The sequence below is a fragment of the Ramularia collo-cygni genome (genome assembly GCF_900074925.1).
Source record: "Ramularia collo-cygni strain URUG2 genome assembly, contig: RCC_scaffold06, whole genome shotgun sequence".
NCBI classification, from domain to species: domain Eukaryota; kingdom Fungi; phylum Ascomycota; class Dothideomycetes; order Mycosphaerellales; family Mycosphaerellaceae; genus Ramularia; species Ramularia collo-cygni.
This window is the reverse complement of record NW_019716260.1, coordinates 258,826-284,842: the sequence shown is the minus strand read 5'-3', so window position 1 is coordinate 284,842 and position 26,017 is coordinate 258,826. Positions and strand designations below refer to the sequence as shown.

At 52.0% G+C, this 26,017-nt stretch overlaps 14 protein-coding genes; 8 read left to right on the top strand and 6 right to left on the bottom strand.

Annotated features, from left to right (window-relative positions):
* Positions 1–180: 180 nt before the first annotated feature.
* RCC_04474 (uncharacterized protein) lies at positions 181–1,209 on the bottom strand (the record flags this gene model as incomplete). Its single annotated transcript, XM_023769752.1, has 1 exon — positions 181–1,209. One exon carries the CDS (start codon positions 1,207–1,209, stop codon positions 181–183), a length of 1,029 nt encoding a protein of 342 aa, XP_023625520.1.
* Positions 1,210–2,468: 1,259 nt separating this feature from the next.
* On the bottom strand, positions 2,469–4,046 carry RCC_04473 (uncharacterized protein; the record flags this gene model as incomplete). Its single annotated transcript, XM_023769751.1, has 1 exon — positions 2,469–4,046. One exon carries the CDS (start codon positions 4,044–4,046, stop codon positions 2,469–2,471), a length of 1,578 nt encoding a protein of 525 aa, XP_023625519.1.
* Positions 4,047–4,397: 351 nt separating this feature from the next.
* RCC_04472 (uncharacterized protein) lies at positions 4,398–5,354 on the top strand (the record flags this gene model as incomplete). Its single annotated transcript, XM_023769750.1, has 1 exon — positions 4,398–5,354. The coding sequence occupies one exon, from the start codon at positions 4,398–4,400 to the stop codon at positions 5,352–5,354; it is 957 nt and encodes a 318-aa protein (XP_023625518.1).
* A 435-nt stretch (positions 5,355–5,789) lies between these two features.
* On the bottom strand, positions 5,790–6,659 carry RCC_04471 (uncharacterized protein; the record flags this gene model as incomplete). Its single annotated transcript, XM_023769749.1, has 1 exon — positions 5,790–6,659. The coding sequence occupies one exon, from the start codon at positions 6,657–6,659 to the stop codon at positions 5,790–5,792; it is 870 nt and encodes a 289-aa protein (XP_023625517.1).
* Positions 6,660–6,976: 317 nt separating this feature from the next.
* RCC_04470 (uncharacterized protein) lies at positions 6,977–8,581 on the top strand (the record flags this gene model as incomplete). The annotated part of the gene is made up of 1 exon (XM_023769748.1): positions 6,977–8,581. The coding sequence occupies one exon, from the start codon at positions 6,977–6,979 to the stop codon at positions 8,579–8,581; it is 1,605 nt and encodes a 534-aa protein (XP_023625516.1).
* A 600-nt stretch (positions 8,582–9,181) lies between these two features.
* RCC_04469 (uncharacterized protein) lies at positions 9,182–10,651 on the bottom strand (the record flags this gene model as incomplete). Its single annotated transcript, XM_023769747.1, has 1 exon — positions 9,182–10,651. The coding sequence occupies one exon, from the start codon at positions 10,649–10,651 to the stop codon at positions 9,182–9,184; it is 1,470 nt and encodes a 489-aa protein (XP_023625515.1).
* Positions 10,652–10,972: 321 nt separating this feature from the next.
* RCC_04468 (uncharacterized protein) lies at positions 10,973–12,220 on the top strand (the record flags this gene model as incomplete). XM_023769746.1 has 2 exons in its annotated part: positions 10,973–11,571; positions 11,716–12,220. The coding sequence occupies 2 exons, from the start codon at positions 10,973–10,975 to the stop codon at positions 12,218–12,220; spliced, it is 1,104 nt and encodes a 367-aa protein (XP_023625514.1).
* Positions 12,221–12,775: 555 nt separating this feature from the next.
* On the top strand, positions 12,776–13,723 carry RCC_04467 (uncharacterized protein; the record flags this gene model as incomplete). Its single annotated transcript, XM_023769745.1, has 1 exon — positions 12,776–13,723. The coding sequence occupies one exon, from the start codon at positions 12,776–12,778 to the stop codon at positions 13,721–13,723; it is 948 nt and encodes a 315-aa protein (XP_023625513.1).
* Positions 13,724–14,116: 393 nt separating this feature from the next.
* Positions 14,117–15,215, top strand: RCC_04466 (uncharacterized protein; the record flags this gene model as incomplete). XM_023769744.1 has 2 exons in its annotated part: positions 14,117–14,414; positions 14,476–15,215. The coding sequence occupies 2 exons, from the start codon at positions 14,117–14,119 to the stop codon at positions 15,213–15,215; spliced, it is 1,038 nt and encodes a 345-aa protein (XP_023625512.1).
* A 484-nt stretch (positions 15,216–15,699) lies between these two features.
* Positions 15,700–17,386, top strand: RCC_04465 (related to Putative glucan 1,3-beta-glucosidase; the record flags this gene model as incomplete). XM_023769743.1 has 3 exons in its annotated part: positions 15,700–16,142; positions 16,199–16,624; positions 16,687–17,386. The coding sequence occupies 3 exons, from the start codon at positions 15,700–15,702 to the stop codon at positions 17,384–17,386; spliced, it is 1,569 nt and encodes a 522-aa protein (XP_023625511.1).
* A 568-nt stretch (positions 17,387–17,954) lies between these two features.
* On the top strand, positions 17,955–20,053 carry RCC_04464 (related to ubiquitin ligase complex F-box protein GRR1; the record flags this gene model as incomplete). XM_023769742.1 has 2 exons in its annotated part: positions 17,955–19,397; positions 19,448–20,053. 2 exons carry the CDS (start codon positions 17,955–17,957, stop codon positions 20,051–20,053), a joined length of 2,049 nt encoding a protein of 682 aa, XP_023625510.1.
* Positions 20,054–20,643: 590 nt separating this feature from the next.
* On the bottom strand, positions 20,644–22,822 carry RCC_04463 (uncharacterized protein; the record flags this gene model as incomplete). XM_023769741.1 has 6 exons in its annotated part: positions 20,644–21,279; positions 21,329–21,776; positions 21,828–22,022; positions 22,077–22,127; positions 22,177–22,198; positions 22,264–22,822. The coding sequence occupies 6 exons, from the start codon at positions 22,820–22,822 to the stop codon at positions 20,644–20,646; spliced, it is 1,911 nt and encodes a 636-aa protein (XP_023625509.1).
* Positions 22,823–23,348: 526 nt separating this feature from the next.
* RCC_04462 (related to anther-expressed protein SLL2-S9) lies at positions 23,349–24,211 on the top strand (the record flags this gene model as incomplete). XM_023769740.1 has 2 exons in its annotated part: positions 23,349–23,431; positions 23,494–24,211. The coding sequence occupies 2 exons, from the start codon at positions 23,349–23,351 to the stop codon at positions 24,209–24,211; spliced, it is 801 nt and encodes a 266-aa protein (XP_023625508.1).
* Positions 24,212–24,293: 82 nt separating this feature from the next.
* Positions 24,294–25,618, bottom strand: RCC_04461 (probable BNA3-Arylformamidase; the record flags this gene model as incomplete). XM_023769739.1 has 2 exons in its annotated part: positions 24,294–25,435; positions 25,489–25,618. 2 exons carry the CDS (start codon positions 25,616–25,618, stop codon positions 24,294–24,296), a joined length of 1,272 nt encoding a protein of 423 aa, XP_023625507.1.
* Between the last annotated feature and the right edge of the window lie 399 nt (positions 25,619–26,017).

The following is a 26,017-nucleotide window of genomic DNA, read 5'->3' as shown; positions in this document are numbered from 1 at the left end:
CACTCGACGCAAATACATCAAAACCCATCAGCCCAAAAGCGACAACATCCTCTTCTCGGTAGTACCTACAACACGAAGATTGTTCACCAGAGGTCACAAAGCTAGTTTGAAACGCAAGTCAGAATTATTGCATAACGTGGAACAAAAGTACATAAGCAGTCAATTCTGCGGGCTCGCCAATCAAGACCCTCCGGCGGCCGAAGCCTCCTCTACGTTGCTTTCCCCCATAAGCAACTCCATCACCCTCATAAGTTGGTCGGCACTTTCCGGTGTAAGCTGTCCAATAACCTCAATTCTATCCTCATACCTTACGGAGAAAATCTCCGCCACACAAACGGCGCCCACTTTATCGAGTGGACGTCGCATTTGCGCTCCAATTGGTTCATACACCCCCTGTTGGGCATAGTCTGCGATCTCTGTGGCATTAGTTATCTCAATGTACTCTCTATGCAGGTCTGGGCTCTTGTTAGAAATGCCGTCTCCTCCCCAGCTGTACAACGGTACACAGACCATGCACTCCAGAAATCGCCATACTACGACCGCCATCCGTCTCTTCGAGTAAACCAGCCCCTCGGGAGTGTCCGAAACGCCCTCATCGCCGGCTTTCACACCCCGTCTCAAGTTCGAGACATGGTAAGCGAGTGATATGAGGGTCCCTCTCGAGTAGAGCTTGCGACGTTCAGGATTCGACTTTCTGAGCGTGAGGGATCTGGTTTCTCTGAAAAATCTTTTGCTAGACGAGCTGACACTTTTTTGGACCCCGCCACTACGCTGGCTTTCTTGTTTAGGTGCTTGCCATCCAAATGCTCCCGGTCGGTAGGCTCCCGTGGCAACTGGCGTTCTCCCACTCTCCCATGTCGACGCATCGGGGTCGTAAGCGGATGGTGCAAGGCTTGACCCGAAACTCCTCCTACGTGAGGCTTTACCTCTCTTTCTCTGCTCCGCGCGAGAAAACTGAAACGGTCTGTCGTCCGCAGGATCCACTGGATTGAATTCGTCGTTTCCTTCGTTGGGAGCCGGCGTCTCTTCTTCTTCATTTTCTTCTTCATTTTCAGCATCTCCTGGACCGATATCATCTCCCGGATCCGAGAGACTTGCTTGTTCAAGTGATTGTTGTACTGCTACGGCCCTCCTGGCTTCTGCTAGTCGAGGTGATGACCTGGTTCCTCGAGACGAGCTCGAAGAGTTCCTTTTTTGAGTAGGAGCCATTTTCAACGATCAATCGAATGTAGGAGTTCGTGGTTAGAGAGTCCGGTATGTAATCGAGAGACAGCGCATGGGCTGTTGAAAAGCAGGCTGCGCTGCCTTTCACGGCATTGTACAATGCATTCGACATCTCATCAGATGAACAAAGGCTACTAGGCTGAATCCGCTCATTGAGAAGGCACTGTGCATGGAACAAAGAACTGAAAGGTGACCGGCAGAGAGCCCAAGACGGGATGTTCACTTTCTTTGTTTGCAACGACAGGCTTACCCGTACATACCGCATACTACCATTTCCGTCTGGGTGTGAGTCCTCGACATCTAGTTCGTTCTGGACCGAACACTTGAGCCGTCCTCTGCTAGGACTTACTACGCGGGACCATTCCTCTGTGCCATGCTGGAATAGAAATCGCTGCGATCTTTCTCGCACCAAGGAGCGCCGATAATTACTTCTGCGGTTGCACATTTCCAATTCGAGTTCCATACTGCAGCAAACTCAAGCCTGTTTGGATGGCCACTGAGCGGTAAGGAGCATTGGAGATAGCGCATACGATTCGATGAAGCATGACCCGAGCTTTGTCTGCATCTGACGAAGGGATGGAATCGGATCTTGACGAGTCGGTGGTCCTCGGCCTGACGTCCCAGAGTCACTAATTCGAGCGGCCGTCACAGAAAGACAACAGAGAAGTGGACAGCGATTCAGCCAGGGAGGGCGCCCTATTGCCAATCCCAGAGGAGGGCAACACTAGGAAGTGTAATGACTGGAGAAAATGGATCAGCGAGCAGAAAGATAGACCAATGGGAGTGGAGTCGTTTGTCATGGAGTGCAAGTATATCATAGTTGAGGATGTTGATGTTGAGGATGTTGTTCTTGAGGATGTTGTTGTTAAGGATGTTGACGTTTCTATGAAGATGCAATGCCGTCGTCATGTTGTTTCCGGTGCCAAGGCGCTGGTCCACTTTCATTGCAAGGGGTGTTTGAACTGCTCCTCTCGTCTTTCATCTCATCGTCATCAACATCATCCTTGAGCCTTTGTTTGACAGACTACGCAGATCTCAACTCCCTGTAGCCTCCCGTTCGATAGCACCAAGACTCTCTTCCTAGATATATATGACTTGATAAACTCATGCTACTGCCACAGTGGGATAGTATCCATGGAAAGCCATGTGCCAAATCGGAACTAGAATTTGGAAAGAATGGTTGGGACTGCTACTGGGGATCTCCACGTCTATCGTGACTTCTAGGACATACATACTATCATGACCTATATGCTGTTCGATCGCTGGATCCTCGGCACATTCAGAGCTTTCTGCCACTTCGCAATTTCCTCCGGATACCATTCGATATCCACGCAGCTGCCACTGTCGCCCATCTCAACTTCTCGAGATTCCCAAAAGTCCAAGTGTACCGCCCATACGGCTGACTCTGCATCATCTTCATGAAGCTTGCCCGGTTCCGCGAGTTCTGTCACAGTATTCCGCCAAATCTCTATCCTTGCATTCGGTATTATGATACCCACTTCTTTCTCCCCACTCAAGTGATGACCAGGACACTCGTATTGCCATTCCGGGATGTCGTCTTCCGGTTCAATCACCTCGATGCCAGCGTCTACTGCAGCTGCTTTGGCCTTCATAAGGTTCTCCTCTGCTTCGATCAACGCTCTCGTAGTAAGCCTATCCTCGACTACCCATCGCAAATCAAACTCCTCTGCACTGCTGTCACGGGTTGGTAATCCGTTGAACTCCGCCATACGATGATCTTGCCACTCTTGGTCGCGCCTGTCTCCTCTGGAATTGAAGTGGCGTTCAGCCTCATCGCGAGTCATACGTGCTTTCCAAATAGCGTCATTCATCTCTGAGTCGGCAACCTCTTCAGGGCTTTGAGTAGCGATGTCGTTGATATACATGTTCGGATCTTCGACAGTCATGGGCTCTGGGACATAGTCTTCAGAACCAGCCTCGTTGTCTCCGTACAGTGCCTTGTGGACTTGTTGATACTCCTGTTCCAGGTCGAGCATCTGGATCGGCTCTGTCGGTTCATCTCCAGGCTCTACCAACAAAGCGCGAGTAAATGCTGCGTTCAGGTACTCCATCACTGCGGCATGCCTCTCCAGCAAATCTTCACTACACCATTGGAATTGATTATTCAGTACTTTTTTCCTCATCTTTGTGTTATCCACCAGGATTTGCAGGATCTCAAGCTCGCGACGTAGTGGCGCAATATCATCATCTTCTGATTCCTCGCCTCCGTCTTCAGCGGCGAGGCGGCATTCCTTATCTCCCATCACATCATGCAGCGTGTCCTCGAAACGTTCAATCTCCGCAAGCTGAAGCTCAGTGTGCGTCTGCTTCCTTTGATGCAGGCGTTGCGCTTGAATTGCTTCTTGTATGCGTCCCGAAAGATCAAACTTCAGCATGAGAGCAACACTGATCTTGCCGGCGTCAGGAACTGCCATGAGTCTGCACGGACCATTGGTGTAGTCCTCCTCCGCTTCTTCTACCAATTCGCACTCCTCATAACCACCATCTGTCGGCTCGCCTTCCCGAGCACACCCAGTCGGTTCGTCCAACGGCTGCATACCCTCAACGGGCGCATCTTGGCTCGGATCGTGCGCCGTGTCCTGCTCTACTGAAGGGTCGATTGCCAAAACGTTGGCCTTCGCAGTCTCTTTCCGACTTGTCGAACTTCCATTCTCAGGACGACTTTCGCTGGTGACAGTACTTGGGTGCTTCGCATCAAGTACCAACCCCTCTGCGTCGCAACATTGCTCCGCACCGTTTCCCGGCCGCAAAAATCTCCAGGCGCGGCGTACGTGTTGATTTTGCAGCACATGTGTCAACATAATGTTCGCCGATGCCGAATCCATTGCTCCTTTTAAAGTTGTCAGATTATTCAAGGATGGGAGCATGACCTCGGAATAGTGATCCTCATCTTCAAGTCAGTTGTGCCTGTCACTCGCTAGTTTCAAAGCCGCAAATGCAGAATCATGTCTTTCAACATCTCACCACAAAGAGAAGATGCCTACAAAGGATGCAAGTCTTATCGCCGAATCCAGAAGACACTTCCTGTTACATGTGAGACGTGAGTCTATTCAACTCTCGAGTGGTGTCACGGAGTCCTTTGCTGCTTTTGACCATTATCCTTCTCCCGGAACGCCTGATTGACCGCACCTTCTCTTCTACATATCGAGACAATGCCCGTATTGATCAAGAAGCCATTGGGAGGTGGGACTACCACCAATACTACTCCTAATGAAGATCCGTCGCCTCCCCGGAAAGGACCTGTCTCGTTTGCCGCGGCGGCGAGAGCGGGAAGCTCTGCCCCTGTGCGGTATCCAGTAGGTTCCCAAGCTCCCCACCGGCAACCTGGCAGTCAGGCGCCCAGTGGGATCGATGGTCTTCGTGAGCGTCTTGGCGACATGTCGATAGGTCGTATCGTCACTTACGAACCCACCACGGCGCCGACGCCGAGAATGAATCAAAGCCGTCCCACTACCAATTATCCCCACAGTCAAGCCGCCAGTGTCAAGACCACTGGCACACGCCGCACTACACGCGGCTGTCCACCCATGAACGGTAGAAATGGCAAAGATTGGATCAATACCCCTGAATGCATCAAAGCCCCTTACGGAGCTCACGACTTCAACAAGGGAGATGTTATCTCGGTACCCTTTCACGTCAACAATATGAATCCAGATGCCAAGTTCAGCGACCCTAGCCTCAGGGAAACGGGCGAAGGCCCTGTATATACAAAAAGACGCATGCTCGTGGTTCTCTTCAAATACAAAGAGGGCATGCATTGCCTTCCTCTGTACTCGTTTGGAAGCAGAGGGATGAAGGCCAAATTAACCCCATTTGACACCAGAGACCACTATGTCTGTCTCAGGGACATCAAACATAGTGACTTTGTGAATGAGGGCTCAAATGCGCCTGTCGACTTTGTGCATTCGAATCCATACGATCAGTTGAGCCGCGAAACCACCATACACCTGGCAGGTGGTATAAGGGTACATTGGGAAGAATACATTGGTGTCGTCGGTCGGTTGACAAAGGAAGGTTACCTTCGACTGCTCAAGCATTGGAAGGTTCTACAGCAGGTTGCGGAGAGCGAACCTGCTGGAGGTACCTGGCCAACAGTCCCTGTTCGATAGTCCAGAGCTTAATTGTCGTCCATGCCGTATTTGAGCGTCAAGTAGTCTTATCTAGTTGTGCGAACACAATCGAACAGATTCGCACTAGCTCACTCGTATCGCTATTTACTATCGCCGATGAACAATGCCTTCTACGAGACACTCTCGGTCAGCAGTCTCTGTGATCGCCAGATCTTCCGCGAACTCCAAGAAGATCTCCGTCAACTAGGAGTAGACATCGAAGTCAACGCATTTGAGACGAGATACTGATATGAATAGAAGCATCAATATGTGAGGTATGTAAAATATTACAGTGACAGGATGGCGTCCGCTAAGCTGTACATTGCGCAATATGTTTCACTGCGTAAGACAGGAGGATCTAGTCCACCGATCATGGACTTACGGCACCTCTACAACATGCATCAGAGTTTCACGAAGACAAGTCCCATATCCTTGCTAGTGTCTCTCTGCCTGGCTATTCTCAATAAGTCTACGGACAACATCCGTAAGGTAGACTCTGCTTCGCTCCGAAAGCTGGCCGACAAGAGCAATGTCCTCCTGATAATTAACACGAAAGCCTCCTGAAGCATGTACACAGCACTTGCGATCAAAGGGTCGGACCATTTTTGCTTCTAGCACTTCATTCAGGCCTTCCTGCTCATACGAGGCACCGTTTCCAAAATTGGTGATCTCCACGTACTCATGCTGCAGGTATTCAGGCTGCTTTGTGATTCCCTTGCTGTTCCAGCTATAGAGAGGCAAGCAAATCATGTCCGTGGCATGTCTCCAAAGCACAACGGCCAAACGACGCTTGGAGTACACGGGACCTTGAATCGTTATCGCGAGACATTTGTCTTCCAGGGTAGCTTYCTCGTTCAGGTTTACTGTGTGGAAAGGCAATGTTATGACCATGCCTTTCGCAAAGCTCTTCCTCTGATGTGGAGATTTGACACACAGATCCGTCCTGATCCATTGAGCTGGTCGACCCTTGTCGTCACGCACGGATAGCTGAGTTGGTGCTTGGCTTCTTGTGGGTCGATACTGCATTGACAGCTGTGATGCGCCGGGGGCATTAGAAGGATCCATGGACGTCCTACCGATGCCCATCTGGCCGAAACGATCTGTAAAGTTCTGCTCTTGGTTCACGGTTGATGAAGCACGTAGCTTCTTCCCAGCAACACTCCATGCATTAACGGTATCGTTCTCGCCGAGGGTCGAAAGTGTTGGCCCCATCACAGTCGATTTGACCCGTTGTCCTGTGCCGACTGCTGGTCTGGAAAGATTTCCCATCGACGCGGTCGCGCCATTGGGTTTCAAAGTAGGCATTTCGTACCCGCAGCTTCAGTCCCGTGTTGCGGTGGTGGTCGCAGGGCGGTTCTGAAACGAGCTTGGGAGTCGACCAACTAAGAAAAGGGGAATTATCCATTGCATTGAAATGATTCCATTCATTGTCTGAGCGATCTCCCGAAGCGTTGACGCCGGTCTTGGAACAATGAGGGTCGCTGGACGAGGGATTCGGCTTTGTCTGCATCGGCCATGATTTGGTTGTCTCGGGTGCGGCTACGCCACAAATGATCAGTAATTTTCGGTCCTCTCACTTTTTGTTGACGGAATAGAATCGCAGCATTGCTCTTCCTGAAAGTATGGACGGCTTTGGCGTTAACCTGGTTCAGAAAGCCCAGAATTCAGCTCTCCGGCGATGGTTCAACAAGCAGAAGTCAACACCAGCTCAGATCGACGGTGTGAAACATGAGCCCATTGAAGCAAGTCGTCCCGTTGCAGACCATGAAGCAGCGAAAAGCTCGAGTCATGAGGGGAGTGAAATTGAAGTGGTGGATGGCTGCGCAGCTCAGCATCGCCCGGGCCATCGAGACCAGGAGCCCACACCCGCTGGTGACATGCATGAGCAATTTACGCCCGATGACATGCTACCGCTGAGTGTATCAGACCTCGACCAGCCATATTTTCAGCCAAACGGAACTCTATGCGAAAGATTGGGAATTGGGCAGGATATCCTCACTGCAGATGTGGACGCAGCTGAATACACCGATTTCGCTGGAGGTATCTTCAATGGCTTCGACAGTATCAAGAAGTGTCCAGTTCTACTTTTGACCTATGAATCGACACTCAGCATACCAAAATTGCTGCGTTTCCAGAGGGAAGTATTGAAGCAAGAGCGACAGGCACATGCCAAGCTGGAGTCCCTTTCAGATTATGAAATTGCTCTCGCCAATGAGATACGAAATCACAAGTCTCTCCTTGCTCAATATACCGAAGACGATAAATCTACTGCAGGTACTGCAGAAGAGCCCGACCGCACAGAAAATCTACAGCAAGAGCTGGATAACCTGGAACGTCTGTTGAAGGGTGCGGAGAATAGGAGAGGTACCATTGAAGCCAACTTGAGAAGGCGTCGGAATCTTCTGCAAGTGTATCAAACGGACGTCAACCAATTCCTGGAGGTAGCTTTTCTCGGCGCTCAGGCCATTGAAGCGGAAAGCGACGAGGACGAGGAGGTCGCCGAAGTCCCCGAGATCAGCGTGAAGGAGGAATACCAGAAGCTACTGGCGCAGATGCAGGAGATCAATGGAACGCAAGTGACGGAGGCACCGGTGACACTAACGCCCCACACAACTACCGATATCTTTGCGGACACACAGACCAACAAGCGGAGTCCAGAGCAGCAAGCTCGCACAGAGGCTAGCAAGGCGTTATGGGAAGCCCGTGAAGACCTTCAATACGCGCGTGTTCAATTCGAGCAGCGAAACGAGACCCGCCAAAGAGAGCTCAATGACACCATAGCACTAGAACTCCGCGGAGAGCCCGTTCCGTTCAATTCGGTGGAAGAATTTGACCTCCATTGGATCCAACGCTTCCGAGAAATCACTCAAGAACTACAAGCTGCGGAGGAAGGCCTGTCTCGAGCACAGGCTGCTGCGAAGACCGCGGGCCCGGCATTGGAGTACGAGAATCAATCATCGTGCTTCCCAGATGATCCAGCCGATGGAAATGCTGAACTGATGAGCAACGAGAATGACAGTCCAGAGGTGTTTGCCGGAGATCCGAGAATGATTGCTTGGATGGATAGTCTCGCTCATAGTGGAGATCCAGACTTTTGTGAACCGAATGAGGTGGATAAATGGGGTAGCGGGGAGGAGGTTGACTGGTGTGATAGTGCAAGTGCGGTGGCTTGTGGATCGGAGCGTAAGCGGATTGACGCCTGGAAGCGTTCTAATAGTATCCTATAACCAGTGTGATGGCGAAGTTTCCGATCACTGTGTTGTTGGCGATACTCTCATGTTCCTGCAAATGCGAGGCAAGTCATCAACACAAGCTCGGCCTGTCAGTTTCCCATCCTATGGCGAAGTGAGTTTTTGATGGTCGTATGTAGTCAGCCGAGGACAATGCCATCCAAGATCTTGGAGGCATTCCTTCCTTTGGCAAGATGAGACGTCGATATCTGTGTCTGTGCCTTTCAAGTCTAGTGTTTAGGCAAATGATGCCGGTATCCAAGGTGATTTTGAGAGGAAGAGAGTGGGCAGATGATGTCCTCTCCGCACAGACCAGTTCCATCTCCCGGACCCTCCCTCCCGTCCTCGCCTCACTTCATCTCTTCACCTCACCTCATCTTTTTACTTCACCTCATCTCTTCCCCTCTTCGTCTCCTCTTAATCACTCACTATCATCATCGGCATTCAAAGCATCACACAGACCGGAAAGTCCACAAATTTCTCGCACAAGGCCGATGAAGTCGATGAGGTCAAGCCACAAGGTAATGGCTGAGCGAACTTTGACAGGCTTTTCGACACGCACATCCATGACACCCAACAAAGCATGGATGACTAGCTCTATAGACTATTCGAACGACCCTCTCGCCACGTCTTCGATTGCACTGGAGCATCACTCCGCCGAGATGGCTCCGATCTTGTTGCAATCACATTCTGCCCCTCCGTGCCGTTCAACGGATATCTCTGATACTCCCGCCTCGAATTGCAGCACTTCACCGCAAACAAATCGAATCCAGCCTCCTCCACCGCCTTGGTTGCTTCCCTCAGCTTGTCTTCCAACACATTCAAGGCGTCTTGGGCCGAATCGACGTGCTTCCTCCAGAGGCCGATGAGATGGTCATAGCTGGCGTTCTGAACTGGCTTCCCATCAGGCTCCTTGCTGCCAAGATCAAGCCACTCTTGATCGTAAAAGTCATAGTCCAATGTCAGTTGCACGTCAGCGGCGTTGAATTCCTCCCTCACTGAATAATATGCCTCCAAGATCACATCTAGCTCCTCAGTTTTCGGGTCGGTATACTGGTGCAGCTTCTTCGGCTCCCTACACCACAAATAATCATCCGGGCCAAACAGCTGATCGTACGCCTTCCAATACTCGTCCTGGAAGTTGTAAAACTTAGCAGGGGACCCACCATCAAGCTCCTCAGGTTCCCACAACCTCGCGCGTATGAATGCCTCCTCAATCTGCTTCATGACCCTGAGGTGGCACCTTCGCAGGCCAGCGGCGTCGTACTTCAGTTGAAGTTCCATTTCTCTCTCCTCATCATCCACGTTCTTGCCCATACGCCACATGACGTCCTGATCGATTTCATGATTCCGTTTATCTTTCGGCCTCCCCTCTACCCAGGGATTACTCAAACCTCGATCCGTGACGGAACGCAGTCCAGCTCCTGGGGTTCTCTTCTCGTTGAGCAGCATCACTTGGAACTGGTGAATCTCGCACTCTTTGTTCTCGGCCCAGTTCTCATGAGCAAGGTACAATCTTTGTCTGTCAAGAACCAGCTTGATGCTTTGAGACAAATCTGCCCTCAGCAGGAGTGCAAGGCAATTCCTGATTCCGTCGTTTGCGCCGATCAGTCTTGCAGGTCCGTCCGTATAGTCGGTGTACTCCTCTTGTCTCACAGTGACGTAGTATGGATCTCGCAGCGCCTGCTCTCGCTCAAGCTGAATCTGGTGTAGCCGTTGTTCATCGGCAATCTGCTGCTGGCTTGGCTGGCTTTCACGCTGGCGATCCTCGCTTTCGCCGACTCCAGTTCCATCGACATCATTCTGCGCCGTACTGGATGTGTCGAGTACCCCTGGCGTGGAATCGATGAAACAAGGACCGCGTGTCGCTGTCGAAGGACCAAGTTGTTGAGAAGTACCGCAGTCGGGCGTCTCTTGGGCGATGTCGATACTTTCCGCTAATGCCGTCCTCTCGGAACTCGATTCGCGCGGTTGTTCGTGATCCAGCTCGTTGCCTTGCCAGAAGCGCTTCCACAATGCTTGACGAACTGCCCTCTCAGCCACGATGAGATTGATCGCATTCAACATGGTGAGTCTGTCTCTTGGGTTTCTTGATCTCCTGACTTTCAGACAAAGATTGAACTTTTGAGATGTTGTTGGAAAAGGAGCAGACAAAATGAAGCCTAAGAATCCAGAAGCGGAAAGCTTGAACAAAGCGACTGCCGATTCACTTGACTTCTTTGTTGGCATCAAGATTATTCACTCAGATTCTAGCTTTCGATCAAGTGGTGTTCCACAAGACTCTCCTATCGCACTACGGAATCGCCAACGTCCCAGCTTCACAGCTGGAAGAGACAGATTATCACATACTCCTCACACCACCATACATATACTAATCTTTCGGTCGGTATGGGTTTCGATTCGCCTAACAGTTCAAATGATTCCAGGTCATCTGGTAGGAGTATACAAAGCAGAATTACAGCAGGGCCGCCTCCTGTGTTCGGAACGTTGGTTCCAGTAGCACCATCCACTTCTACAGCTGGTGGTGGTAATGGCGCTCCCCAACCCACATCAGATCCATTCACAACAAATCCTGGCCCATCTAGCCAGGCGAATAATTTACAGGCCTCGACTCAGGATCCCGCCCCACAGCAAGTTGATGATAGTGTTGTTCAAGGAGATCAAACAGGGGCTTTATCGAACTCTTCTGGAGCCTATATACCCCCGCACCTAAGGACAGGAACACAGAGTCGCACTCAAGACTCAGTCCAGGCTTCTCACCCGCCTCCGAATGGCAGAAACAACAGAAGACCACGTGGACGTAGACAGCCGTGGGGCGATAGGGGGGGTCATGGCCCAAATAACCCCCGAGGAACCGGCTCTACGGACGTGAATAATGGTTTTACTAGAAATCCATTTCCCGTACGAGACCCTGGCAATAGCCCCTTTACCGCTAATTCCACATGGGACAGAAATCGGTTTCTCAAGGGCGATGTCATCTCCATACCGTAAGTACAGATGATGGCAGGTATCAACAAGAAGGCTTCTATGCATGCCTGCGCTGCCGATCCTTGAGAGAATGCGCCTCAAAATCCACATCTGTCTGCCCTGAGTTTCAAGACACTGCTGACATTATCATGCTTCGATTTCAGGTATCACGAGCCGAACGTGGACCCTAATTTAACGCTCAACGATGAGCCAGGCAAGACATGTCTCCGCTCAACAAACCAGGGATATGTATTCACAAAACGACGCATGTTTGTGATTCTCTACAAACACAAACAAATCATGGTTTGTCTGCCATTGACGTCCAAGGGCAGTCGGGGACTCGCCTCCATTCCCACCCCCTTCAGGAACGAGAGTGTTTGCCTTTGGGATCGTGGAGCGCCGGATTACGAATCCTTCGAACCCCAAGGCCAGTACAGTCCGATTGAATTCAACAAACTCTCCCGTAACTCGGATAGTCTCGGATCTGACACTACCATCAACCTGACCAAAGTCGTGTCAGCTTCATGGCAACTCGATATGTGGCATGTGGGGAGATTGACAAGGCTCGGATACAACAGAATCATGAGATACCGCAAAGTATTAGTCGATGCTGCCGAAGCGGAGGCTCCTCTTTGGCTGGAACGAGATGGTCCAGCAACAACTCCCTGAGTGGAACCAAGCTATGTTATCTGGACATCACGTTCATATTGCTCAGCTCATCTTCATCTCGGGCAACGCATCTCGCATACTATATGATTTACATTCTATGTGTCCTCAATCAATCTGATTCGCGTTCAGATACGTGCTTCTCGTCGCTCTTCCGCTGAAAGACACGATGTCGCGAGGATGCATTGAGGCAAGCCAGCAAAAAACTCCTCTCTACCACGCACATCGACGTTGGAGATGCAACAAAGGGCTGGAGAATTCACGCGCAGTTCTTTCAACTCCTTTGTTCGAATGGACACAAATCCGCTCACAAACGTTGGAATGCGYTCCTTTGTTCTGCTTGACATGCGATCCAAGAGCGGCAACAATATCCTTTGATTACCACCAATTCTTTCATCGCGCGGGCGAGTCTCATGGGCTGTTCGGATATCGTCGAAGGACTCTGCGGTCGTCCAAGGCTAAACACGTTTGGTCTGTGTTCTATCTATATACTCGACACCCAAGCAACACTACCGCGGAACGTCCCACTCCTTTGATTGTTCTGCAAACTTGATCGAAATGGCAGAGCCAGGAGGCAACCAGCGTGAGCGATCGCGATCCCGATCCCGGTCTCGAGGGCGCGGTGAGCAACCTATAGGCCAAGCAGACCCCTCGACAGCTGCAGATGTCGGCACAACGAGCCTGAACGCCGGAGCTGCTGGTTCCCAAGCATCGTTGCCCAACCCAGGTCCAGCACAAAATCCGGACCCAGCCATGTTCGACACGGGCCTTGCACTTCGATTTAGGGTCCTTACCCAGCCATATCAAAGGCAGACCCAATATCCGCAGTGGATGGATCCTGACCTCTTGCGGCCGACAACGTGGAATGACAGACCAACTTACATCAAACCCGAGGCMACATGGGCGACATACAACCCGGGCGATGTAATCTCCAGCCCCTGGCACCTTCCAAATCTGGACGGTAGCTTGAAACGAGACGACCGGCTACTCACCGAGACTGGCGTTCCCAGCGGATACCTAATCGGTAACCTAACAACCAAATGTTGGATATATTCCAAGCCGCGGATGTTTGTTGTGCTCTACAAACACAGCAGGTCGATGACCTGCCTTCCGATCTACAGTAATAGGAACCAAGGCTTCAGCAAAATCGATCTCAACCGCTGGGGCGAGTACGTGTGTATTCGAGACTTGCATAATCCGAACATCAATTCGCGGGGACATTATCCCGCTGTCGATTTTGTACACCTYAGTGGCAACCCTCGTGACGCACTCTTACCAACTAGCACCATCCACCTGACCGCTAGCACTTCCATATCCTGGGAAGAGGAACGCATCAGGCAGATAGGCCGCGTCACACGAATGGGTTTCCAAAGGCTGTTCAACGCCTACAATAACGCCATCTCGGATGCATATAATCAGATAGATGTGACGTCAATGCCTTCCATCCCCGACTGGGAATCGCCCCGGTCACGCGATTATCGATTGCGAGGCGATGGGATCTATTGATACAAGAGGATAGATCGATGTAGGGAAGCTTGTTGTACATGTGGCCGTGGTGGCCTTTGAAGGGTGTCATTGGCCGAGACTGGAGGGAGTAGACCGAGCAAAGATGATTTGGCCAAGGGTAGTAATCAAGCGGCAAAGTCCAAGCCGTCGAATTGAATGTCATTGTTTGTACTGTTTGGGGAGCTTCTCAGCGTGTTGACAAGTGACTGGTGACTGATGACTGACGGGAAGATGTGAGGTGGAAAGATGATGAGCGCGAGGATCACGCGCTATAGTGCGACCAGTGCTACAATAAGCCTAGCGTGTCAAGGTTGTTTATCGACAAGGATTGGAAGGCTTCAAACAAATCCATCAACACAAGACAACCCAGCACCGTCCATTCTCGTCGCTGCAATGACAACTCGCACCGCACTCGGGTCGCGTGACGTCGGCGATTCCAATGGAGGTATCGTCGCCGCGGCGGAAGGGCGCAAGGAATCGATGGTGTCGCGACTCCCGGCTGCCGTGCGCTTCCCACTGGCCGTTCTGGTGTCCTTTGGCTTGAGCGCAACCCTCCGCTCCCTCACCGCCGAACTCATCGGTCCCGAGCTCGCCGCCGTCAGCCGAGACCTGACGGAGGGATGGCAAATCGGGGCAATGTTTGCTTGGAAGGTGGCCGAGCTCGCTATTGCGTGGTACGCTTGCTACGACTGTAAGTGGGAAGACGCGATGTTCGGGCGTTCAACACGCAGACACTGACGTATGGCACACAGACGTCGACCTGGCATACCTATCTCTCCTCAACAACGTCCCGTACTACTTCCTCCTCAACACCTTCTTCGGCGTCGACTACCTTGCAACCGCGATTCCCATGGTCATCGACGTGACTGCCCTGGCAATCCCATTTGCTTTTCTTAGAAGCCTGAACTACGCCCGCAGAGGCGGCCAAGTCAAGAATGCGAACCAGGCAGTCGCTCAGGATAGAGGCGTCCAATACCTGATCGCAGCATTCGGCGCATCAATCTATGCCATTGTCGTCTATGGAAGCTTCACCACCTGGCTGCCCACATACATGATTGTACACTTTGATGGGCTTCGCAGTCTCGAGAGGGCCCACAACACGGGAATATTACTCCTGCTGGCTTTATTCGGTCCTCTCGGGTATGCAGCGACTCAATTCATCTTTGTGCCGGCCATTGGATCGCCTGGAAACCCTGGCATCACCGATCCTGCTCTGAAGCCCGGAAAAGTTGCTTTCGACCCTCAGACAGCTACCATTGGACAGACCGTCGCATGGAACCTTGGACTTGGCGAATCCGGGCTTACTCACAGGGGAGAGATTCTTCTCAAGCGCACGGCAACACTAGCAGCATCATCATTCATCAGTAATTTCGTTCGCTCATATGTCATCATCGAAGGCACCGAGTTGCTGGGTGCTCTCGGCTGGGCCAGTGTGTGGGGAAGCGCTGCAGCATTGGTGGGTCTTGCGTATGCGTGGGTTGGTAACGAGTGAGTGTCGAGGAATTCGGAGACTCGCAAGTGTAGGACTAGCAGTAGGAAGAGCAGCCGTTTGGCCATTCGTGCGATATACCCTTGCAAAGATGCGAAATTTAAGACTTTTCAAACTACATGCACATGACATTTGGAGCAACTTCTTCGGCGGATTACTTTCAACTTTTTGTCTCACACGTCAAATGCAGCGTTTAACATCTCCCAAACTCGAGAATCTGTCTCAATGGATCGTCGATGAATTGGTTCCAATCTGAACCACGTTGATGAAGACCTCTGCACCTCGCATTGGCCTCCGATCGATCTGCCGAGAGTCTGCCATCGAGTTCACGCCTGCCATTACATTTCGAATGTATCACTTTCCTCATCAACATCGTCAACGTCATCTAACAGGCCCACTCTGACCCATGCATGCCATGTAGGTACACATCTTCATTTTCATCCTGAGCACGCGAGTATTTCTGCCTCTGTGTCACCACCACATCWAGATGAAAAACTTCCTAGGCCGCGCCAAAGCAGCCGCTCAAAGAACCCTACCAAACAACTTTGACGGCACTGCAGACAGACCTTCTGTGATTGGTCCTCCTACTCTGGCAGATGTCACCTACTATCGCTATGCACACGGAGTGAACCTGGGATCTGTTTTCGTGCAAGAAAAGTGGCTGACTGGCGCCTTCTATCCCGAAACCTGCTCTGGCACCTCGGAACTTTCAGCCGTCACGGATTGGTTCAAGAGGGAAGGGCTTGAAAAGACGCGAGATCGATATCAGAAGCATTGGAAGGAATATGTGAGCGATGCTGATTTGGACTGGCTTCGAGATGTTGCCAAGTGTAATTCTGTGCGGCTCCCCATAGGCTACTTCACCCTTGGGCCGGCTTATTGTCATGATACGCCTTTTGAGGAGGTTTCGTTTGTGTATCAACATGCTTGGTATGTTGTTCTTACTCCTTCTTTGCCTTTTCACTCTTTTTACTGATATGCTACAGGGACTATGTGAAGCTCCTGGTCAAACGCTGCCAGCAACGGGGCATCGGGACCCTCTTGGACTTTCATGCTCTACCCGGTGGAGCCAACTCTGGAGATCACAGCGGAACTGACAGCGGAAAGACTGAATTCTGGAAGCGAAGGGAGAACAAAGCTCTGGCAACGCGATGTCTGTGCTTCATTGCGCATCAAGTCGAGAAGATGGAGGGAGTTGCTGGTATTCAGCTTGTCAACGAGWCGGAAACGAATGCGCCGGGAATGTATGAGTGGTATGAAAGCGTTCTGGCAGAGTTCAGCAAGATCAATCCTGCCATTCCAGTGTACATCTCGGATGCTTGGGATCTTGAGAAGGCCGTTCAATGGAGTCTCAAGAAGAATACGTCGTCTTCACGTGGGTGTCCGGTGGTGATCGATACACATCTCTACTGGTGAGTTGCCATGTAATCCCAGCTGAACGAAGCATTGCTGACCACATGATGAATTTACCTAGGTGCTTCACCGATGGTGATGGGCAGAAATCTCCCCAGCAGATTACAGGCGAGGTCTGGAGCAAGCTCCGGGAGCTCGACGGCAAAGAAGGAAAAGTTGTCGCAAATGGAGCCGTCCAGCTGATTGTCGGAGAATATAGCTGCGTCCTCTCCGACAAGTCATGGCAGCTGAGTGTGAATGATCCCAAAGACAAGCTTGTTCAGCAATTCGGTCACGCCCAATCGCAGAGATACCAGCAGCGTGCAGGAGGGTGCTACATGTGGACATACCGTATGGACTGGATGCCGGGAGGGGAATGGGGCATGAAGCAGATGACCGAGCAGCTCGCCATCATTCCGCCACCAGCTCTCACTTTAGGCATCGAGGAGATTCAGAATCGGATCAGCCACGCGCAGTCTCAATTAGATGGTCGAAGAGGCAATGCCTTCGGATCACATTGTCAGTACTGGGACAGCAAATTTCCAGGCCAGTATGAGCATTGGCGGTATGAGCTCGGATATGGCGTTGGATTCTCCGATGCAATGACATTCTTCGGGATGCGGAGTCGGAGTCACCTGCACGGCGCAGACAAGATTGGTATGCTGGAGCTTTGGGTGTTGAAGAGGATTCGGGATAGTGGACAGGGTGGAAATTGGGTCTGGGAATATGAGGAGGGCCTCAGACAGGGCATTCGAGGTTTCTATGAGTGCGTTGGGGTGTGATGTATTCATCGAGGAGTAGACCTGTGTACAGATGAGCAAATCAAATGATGGACGCATGAATGCGACAGCCTTCCATATTCACAAGCACAGGTAGTAGGCCCGTGATGACGGAGATGGAGTAAAGTCCCCGGACCGGCGAAGGGGAGAAGTCGATGGCGCCTACCGGTTCTGCCCCAGCCGCGCCACTTCTTAGGCCTAATTTATGCTTATTATACATTCGGGCCATCCCTCCCCTAGTATAGGCAAATATCGGAACGCTGCCGAGCGGGCCAACAATTAACAACAACTGACTGGGGCCACAACACCACATCTGTTTTGCTATCCTTTCCTCGTGCTCGCACACGCCATCCCCTGAAGGCAGCTGGTCGATCTGGAGAGGGAAGAAGAGGTTCCTGCATCAGATTGCTGAGTGGCTGAAAGCGGTACCACCCACACGACCGCACCCCGCGCCGCCAAATCCCCAGCAACTTGACTTGGGAGCAGCCCAGCATAAGTTAGGCGCAGGCACTGCACTGCCATCCAGCCTGCACCCCCGACATCAGACGACCACCCCCTCCCCACAACAACAATGGCGCGCGCCCGCCGAGCCCAGCGCACCTCGAGTGCCTCATCCAGCAGCTCCTCCTCCACCTCACCCGACCGCGGCGCCGACGACGACAACGACTCCTTCATGCTGCAGGCCAACGACTCCCAGTCCTCCCTCGGCGCCGAAATCTCGCAGGATCTGGCCCGCAACGCTGCCATGCGCCGCGAATACGAGGAGCGCTGCCGCGTGTCACCCGTGCACCGCCTGCCCGCCGAGTTGCTCATCAGCATCTTCTCCCGCCTCACTTCGCCGCGCGACCTGCAAAACTGCTTGCTGGTGTCCAAGGACTGGGCACGGAACAGCGTGGGCTTGCTGTGGCACCGGCCGGCCATGGGCAAGTGGGACAACATCCAACGCGTCATCCTGTCCATTCGCTCCACCAACAAGTTCTTCGCATATCAAGATCTGGTCAAGAGGTTGAACATGTCGACCCTGGCTACTCAAATCAGCGACGGCACCCTCTCCGGCATGGAGGACTGCAAGCGGGTGGAGCGCCTGACGCTGACCAATTGCAGCAAGCTGACCGACTCCAGTCTGCAGCCTCTGTTGCATGGAAACCGAAGTCTGCTCGCTTTGGATGTCACTGGTCTCGACCAGCTCACCGACCACACCATGATGACCGTGGCAGACGAGTGCCTCCGACTCCAAGGGCTGAACGTGACAGGGTGTAAGAAGATCTCGGACGCTTCCATTGTCGCCATGGCGAGGAACTGCCGTCATCTGAAGCGTCTCAAGTTCAACAACTGCACGCAGTTGACCGATGTTGCCATTCTCACAGTCGCCGCACACAGTAGCCATCTGCTGGAAATCGATCTATACGGCCTACAAAACCTGCAGAGTCCATCCGTCTCGGCTCTGCTCACGTCATGCTCCCATCTTCGCGAAATGCGTCTGGCGCACTGCTCTCGAATCAACGACTCCGCCTTCCTCAACAACCTTGAAGGTCGGCGTACCTTTGACTCTTTGAGAATTTTGGATCTTACCGACTGCAACGAGCTTGGAGACAAGGGTGTCGAGATGATTGTCAAGAGCTGCCCGCGACTTCGGAATTTGATTCTGGCAAAGTGCAAACACATTACCGATCGCGCCGTCCTTGCCATCACCAAGCTGGGTAAGAATCTACATTACATACATCTCGGCCATTGTGCACGCATCACAGATCTTTCGGTGGAGGCTCTGGCAAAGTCATGCAACCGTATACGGTACATTGACCTGGCATGCTGCAGTCTGCTCACCGATATCAGCGTCATGAAGCTGGCAGGTCTGCCAAAACTGAAGAGGATCGGGCTAGTCAAGTGTGCTGGCATCACCGACCGGAGTATCTACAGCTTGGCGGTGGGTGAACTAAAGAACGGGCGGAAGGTGAATGGGGTTAGTGTCCTGGAGAGAGTGCATCTCAGTTACTGCACGTTGCTCACACTGGATGTAAGTCATGTCTCACGTCTATCCTGTTGATATCTACTAACAAAACATAGGGCATTCACGTTCTACTCAACAACTGCCCGAAGCTCACCCACCTGAGCTTGACCGGCGTGCAGGCCTTCTTGCGCGAGGAGCTTCTCGCATTCTGCAGAGAGGCTCCGCCGGAATTTAATGAACATCAGCGGGACGTCTTTTGCGTCTTCTCCGGCACGGGAGTTGCACGCCTGCGCGAATTCTTAAACGACCAAAAGCGGCGAGAGGAAGCCCTGGGCCCCGATTCGGTGGCATCGTCAGCAATGGAAGACAGCGACATGGTGGACGCAGATATGGACGACCAGAGCCCCGATTCTGATGGTAGCAACACACCGGTGCTCAATGTCGATGTTCATGGCCATTACCCTGCCGGTGGGACCCCTGTCGCCGGTCCCAGCACCATCTTGCCGTTTCCGCCAGCCCCACCCATGCACCATGCTCCCACGCAGCATAATACACATCTCTCCATCCTCAGTCAGAGCGCACCTGCGACTACTGGAGTTGCTGTCTGGGCCGGCAATACGGCGCCGTTGATTGTCCATGGCGTGGGCAGCACTACCATCTTGGACGAGGACGAGGACGGTGAGGAGACGTTTGGTGAGGGCAGCGATACGATGGGCGACTAGACACTGCCTCTGAACTGAACCTGTGATGACCGCTCTGTTGATGTCTGGCATGTGCAGAGTTCACTGTGTAGAGTTTTGTGTGTTTTTGGGGGAGCATTGCTTTTTTGGTTCGATATCCACACTGGTTGAAGCGAGAGACTGGCATGCCTTACCTGTAAAGGTATTTTCAAGGCCGCCTGTTCTTTGCTGGCGTTTTGTTTTTTTGGGGATGGCTCAACGAAGATAGGATTACGGCAGAGATTTCGTGTCCCGAGGGACACTTGATATAATGCAATGGGCATTGCCTTTTGACACCTACCATCCGTTTCGTGCGATGTGTGCCTCCCTCGCTCGTATTTGTCTGTGCCTTATCAAGTGCAAAAATCTAGCTGCAAGTCGTTAGCAAGCCGGCATGTGAAAGGTTCATGCTCAATTTTGAACATGCTCTCAAAATGAGAGTAACATCGTTTGAGTATCAATTTGCTAGTTCAATCTATCCTAACAATTCGAGGTCTAAGTGGCGGCGGTGCTAGGCTCTATCTCATCAAACAAGCAGCAACAATGACCCCCATCTCCTCCAACCGATGCCAATGTGGATACTCTCCCTCCACTCATCCAGTAGCAAGCACAATTCTGAATCTATCCGCGAGCAACCTCAACGTCGTATCAACTTTCGGTGCTACGAGTGGCTTACTCGCATCCGCAGGAGCACTGCTCGTACTTCCATCAACATCCTTGACGCTTTGACTCCCTCCATATCGAACCGGTCCATTGAAAGTCGCGGGCGTCACGGGCGTCTTGTCCATGAGTTGCTGCCAGCGCGCAAGATATGCTCCCGGACCAAAAGGGGTCGAATGCGTGCGTTTAATCACAGCGCTGATGCGAGCTGCAGATGCCGCACGCAAATCATCAATGTACTGGTGATGCGCCTCGAGCTCTGCTATAATTTCCCTACGATCCGAATCCGACAGAGCGGCGACTTCGGCTTCGAGGGCTTGTTTCACGCCTCCCATTGCCATTTTGTCGGAAATGACGGCTTTGCTCGGAGGAGGCTTGTCGTCGTTTCGGAACTGCTGTGCGGCTGTGTGGGCGTATTCTTGCCACCATGACACCATTTCTTTGCCGTTCTTGGCCGCTTGGTGCAGGAACTTGTGGACGCTGCTTTGGTGTCGATGGAGGAGGTCTACGAAATCTTCGACTGTCGCGGGCTGTTCTTGGCCCTTTGCGCCTGTGGGCTTGGCAGTTTTCTATGCATCATCAGCCGGGTGCAATTTTCCTCTCCTTTCAATCACTTACCAGCACGTCGGTTAAGAAGCGTTCAAAGTCCCACAGTGTATCGCTCAGATTCACAGCCTGATGGACATGGCGTATCATTGGCGTGTATGCCTCGACACCTTGTCTCACAGCCGCCGTTAGGATGTCAGGATTACGTTTGCACATGACCCGAACGATCTCTGTGCGATCTCGAATGGCCAGTTGTAGGGAGAGATACTCCATCGCCTTCTCGTGTTGCGATGTCGAAAGCTCGACTGATAGGGACGACAATGACAAGATGACTCCCACGATTGACATGTCCTGTGCCGTACTGCTCGCGCGACATGCTTCGTGCTCCGCACGGCTTCGTTGGATCCAATCTTTCAGCTCATCGCGAACTTCTTTGGGAGGTGCATCTTTGTCCTTTWCGATCTTTTCCGCGCGTTTCCTGAGCTCCCGTTTGTCCCAGCCGAGCACTTGAGAGATGATTCTATGTCGATGAGTACACATCTTGGGGCAGGAATGTCAATCTGTCACTCACTGCTGCATCAAGTTCATGCCTTCGTCGGCTCCACTACTCAAACCCATCCAGTTTGTGACGCTCGATATGCTGGCTTTGGCCAGTACCACCCGCACCAAACCGCTGAGCATCGTCGCGACGTTTCCAATTTTGAGCGTCTGTCGCATTACCATATAAGGCAAGAGGTTGTGCACGCTCTCCATCATGCGAACGAGACTAAACATCGCAGGGTCAGTAATGTGAGACATCCACGCCKTTTGCTTGACCTACGTTGCGCCCTCAGGCGAAAGTACTAATGCGTAGTGCATGATTGAGGCAAGACTGCTTCAGTTAGTAAGAATTTCCTGCGTGAGATCTCTGACGTCCATACTTTACAAGAATGAATTCGTGCACTGCAAGAGGAGGATGTAAGCCACACTACTGCATTGATCATGCTTMAACACCCGAGTATACGTACTGCCTTGAACCACGGATTCGTGCTGTGACAAGTCCTCCGTCTCCGCAACCCGTTTCACCAGTCGATCGATCAAATCACCATACACCAGTTCTTGCACACAGTCCTGCCAAGCAGCATGCACATCCTCGGGGTTCGATACATCATAAGTGCGGGAACTGTCAATCTCCTTTCGTGGAAAATCCAAGATACCTCGTGCGGGGTATTCGATCAAAGCTGCAATTGCGGTAGCAAGAGTCTTGCGGATTCCCAAAACGCCCTTGTCGTAACTCTCGCTGAGCTCCGCTTCAGACAGCTCTTGAATCAAAGGCTCGATGTGGCCTTTCCAGAATTGCTCCGGCACATCGCGGAGACCAGGCAATTTGAGAACGAATTTTGCCAGTAGGGATTGCAATATAGGAGCTTGTGGGGAGGGTATGTCGTCTTGGAAAGGAGGTCCGTAATTGTAGATTGCTCCAGGAGCTTTGAATTCTTCAATCTCTTTATAGGTCTCGTAATGACTGAGAACATCCAAAAGGTCGGTCAGCTGGACGGCTGTAAGGCTATTGCTCTCCGATGCCATGGTCGCGGTTCACGAAACCCGGAGTAAAGGTATCAATATGATATGGAGTTTGGCCTTTTGAAGATCCAACGTGCACAGGACAGGCTAGAGAGAGAGCTGGTGGTGATGACGTAGATTGTGCGTCTGGGAAGGACCAAGATGTGGTAATTGCAAGTAAATAGTGCTAAAGCAAGTCCAAATGCCAAAAGTTTCGCTTTCGTAGGTCCTCCGGGACGACAACGTGGCGGGACACGTGAGGGAGTGAGGTCCGGTGATGGCGAGAGACGGGAGTCAAGTCTGGTGATGTCGTTCGGCTGCTGCAGGATGATGAAGATGCTTTTCGCGCTGGACAATCGTACCAACGCTTGCCGTGTCCAGTTTCTGTGACGATGTGCGAAATTCCACGCCCGCCGGCCATTTGCTGGGTCGGAGCAAGACCTGCCATCATCATCTTCGCCGCTGGTGTACGAGCTAGATGCGGCTGGTCCGTGCGCATTTCTTCGCCGTCAAATTCCCAAACGCGAGATGTTGCAGATGACCTTCCACAATGGCCGACGATATTGTATCACCAGATGCTGCTCCGCGTGCGCGCAAACTGTTGGATCCAAGCGAGCTGGGAACCAAAGAGTAGTATGTATCATGCTCGTTAGCCATGACATGCATTTGTGAAGTACAGCTAAAGGGTAATGCAGCTGGGAAGCAGCCTATGTCCGAGAAATTGAAAATCACGAGGGAGACGCCGATGATGAAGGCATCGTTTGGTTCGACGAAAGCAATGCAGAGGACACCGTTTTGAAGAAACTCAGCACGTATGACAGCCAAGGCCGCGGTCATCTTGATCGAAAACACTGCAGGTTCTTGGACCTTGGCACTGGCAATGGTCACATGCTATTTGCGCTACGCGATGACGAGGACGATGATGGTGCCAGATGGACTGGAGAGATGGTCGGTGTCGATTACAGTCCAGCCAGCGTTCAGCTGGCACGTCAAGTAAACATTCAACGGCTCCAGGCTCTAGACGAAGAACGAGGAGAGGAAGACTCTGGTGAGCTTGCTCGGATTGTGTTTGAGCAATGGGATCTACTCTGCGAACCACCAGGGACCTGGTTGGGAGAAGGATTCGATGTTGTTCTCGACAAAGGCACGTTTGACGCCATCTCTTTGATGCCACATTCCGGGCAGTCACCACATCCATGTGAGATATATCGGGAAAAGGTGACCGCATTGATCAAGCCAGGCTCATTCCTCTTCATTACATCATGTAACTGGACAAAAGAGGAGTTGCTCGACTGGCTAGCATGCGAGGGAAGCCAACTCACGTTCTACGATGAGGCAAAGTATCCCACTTTTACCTTTGGCGGACAGACCGGACAGAGCGTGGTGACTGCCATCTTCCGCCGAGAGGGATGAATCAGCATTCTTGCATCAACACATGGAAACGCCCGCCTGGCACAAGTGCAGCATCAAGCAGACCTTCTTCTTGAGAAGACGTCTACTGGATATACTTCTTCAATCGACGGAGACGCTCCTTGGCCAGCTCCAGAACATCGTCGTTCTTGCAAACAGCAAACCGTAGCCAATCCTCCGCGAGATGTGCGTTGGCATCTGTGAAGAACTCCGTTGGGGGAATCGCAGCCACTCCGAGCTCGCAAATCAAGAACCACGACAGCTTGAAGTCTCGAGGTCGGCTCGCGACGTGTGGGGGAAAGTCATAATCTTCAGGCAGCTTCACTTTGTCAAGGTTCACCAAGACAAAGTAGCCGCCTTCGGGATCAGAGTACGGCAGTCCGAGCTCATCCCAAATCTTGTTGAACGATGTCATCTTCGCCCTCATCTCCGTCTTGCTCTCTTCCCAGAAGTTGTGTGCATTGGCTTGCTCAAAGGCAACAGCAGTCGCCTCTTGAAGTGGGGAAACACTGGAGAAGCATATACGTGTATGCGCTGCGCTGACATACTTGATCAGATGCTCTGGGCCAATCAAATATCCGACTCTCCATCCAGTGGCGTAGAATAGCTTGCCTGCTGAGCCAACAGTAAGAGTGAGTCTGGCAATCTCTGGAGACAGTGTTGCCATGCGGGTGAAGGGTACGTAGTAGAGGGCGTCGTACACCTCATCGGAGAGGATGATGATGTTGTGCTTGACACAAAGATCACCAATAGCCTGCAATTCTTCGCGACTGAAGACCTTGCCAATTGGGTTGTGGGGTGTGTTTATGACAATCATTCTCGTTTTCTCGGTGACAGCCTTCTCCAACACTCCCATATCCAATGACCACTCGCTCGCACTGGTGGTCTTGCTTGCTCCATCTTTGGGTGGCTGWAGAGGCACGTATACGACCTTGCCGCCCGGCATCTCGATGTTGGAGATGTATTGATCAAAGTACGGCTCGAATACAATGACTTCGTCGCCCGCCTCTAGAAAGCCCATGAACGCTGACAGCATGCCCTCATTGGCACCTGTAGTGATGGTGACTTCAGTCTCCGGATCGAGGGTACGTTTGTAAAAGGGCGAGTAGGCATCGGCGATTGCTTTCTTTAGCCGTGGTCGTCCTTTGGTGGGGGAGTACTGATTGCATTCGACCTTGTCCAACGCGTCTTTTGCGGCGTCAATGGCGAATTGAGGAGGGTTGTATCCTGCGTGGGTTAGAGGAAGTACCTGATTGTCTATGTATTCAAGACAGACGTACCGAAGAAGCCTTGGCCCATGTTCACCATTGGCTGTACGGATGAAGCCTGAGCTGCTTCGTTCACAATACTCCAGACATCTTGACGCTGCCCCGCTACGCGAGCTGCGGGTTTGAATGGGTCTTTGACCATGGTTGACGTTGCAAAAGCTCTCGTCGTCTTGAGTCGAAGGGGTAGTGCCGAAGATAGAGTGCAGTTCGATCCTGATATGCCGTGCGACGCTCGTCTTATCAATGGCTGCATGGTATTGAGAAAGATACGAAGTGGTTGCGCTGGAGAAACAACCTGGAACCTCCGACGTCGCTGATGACTTTCGGCGATCACGTCACGCCAAACTGCTTTCATTTTACCCAAAGACGACTTCAGTTCTTCCTTCTCTGCACACCACATCATCTGCATTCTCATCTGATGACAGTGGGCACGAACAACGGCCATCACGAGATAGTTCCCCACTGGAATGGGCTGCATCTTACGACTGGCCAGTCCAGCACTCGTATCGATCAATCTCAATGGCAAGGAAGTCACAATCCA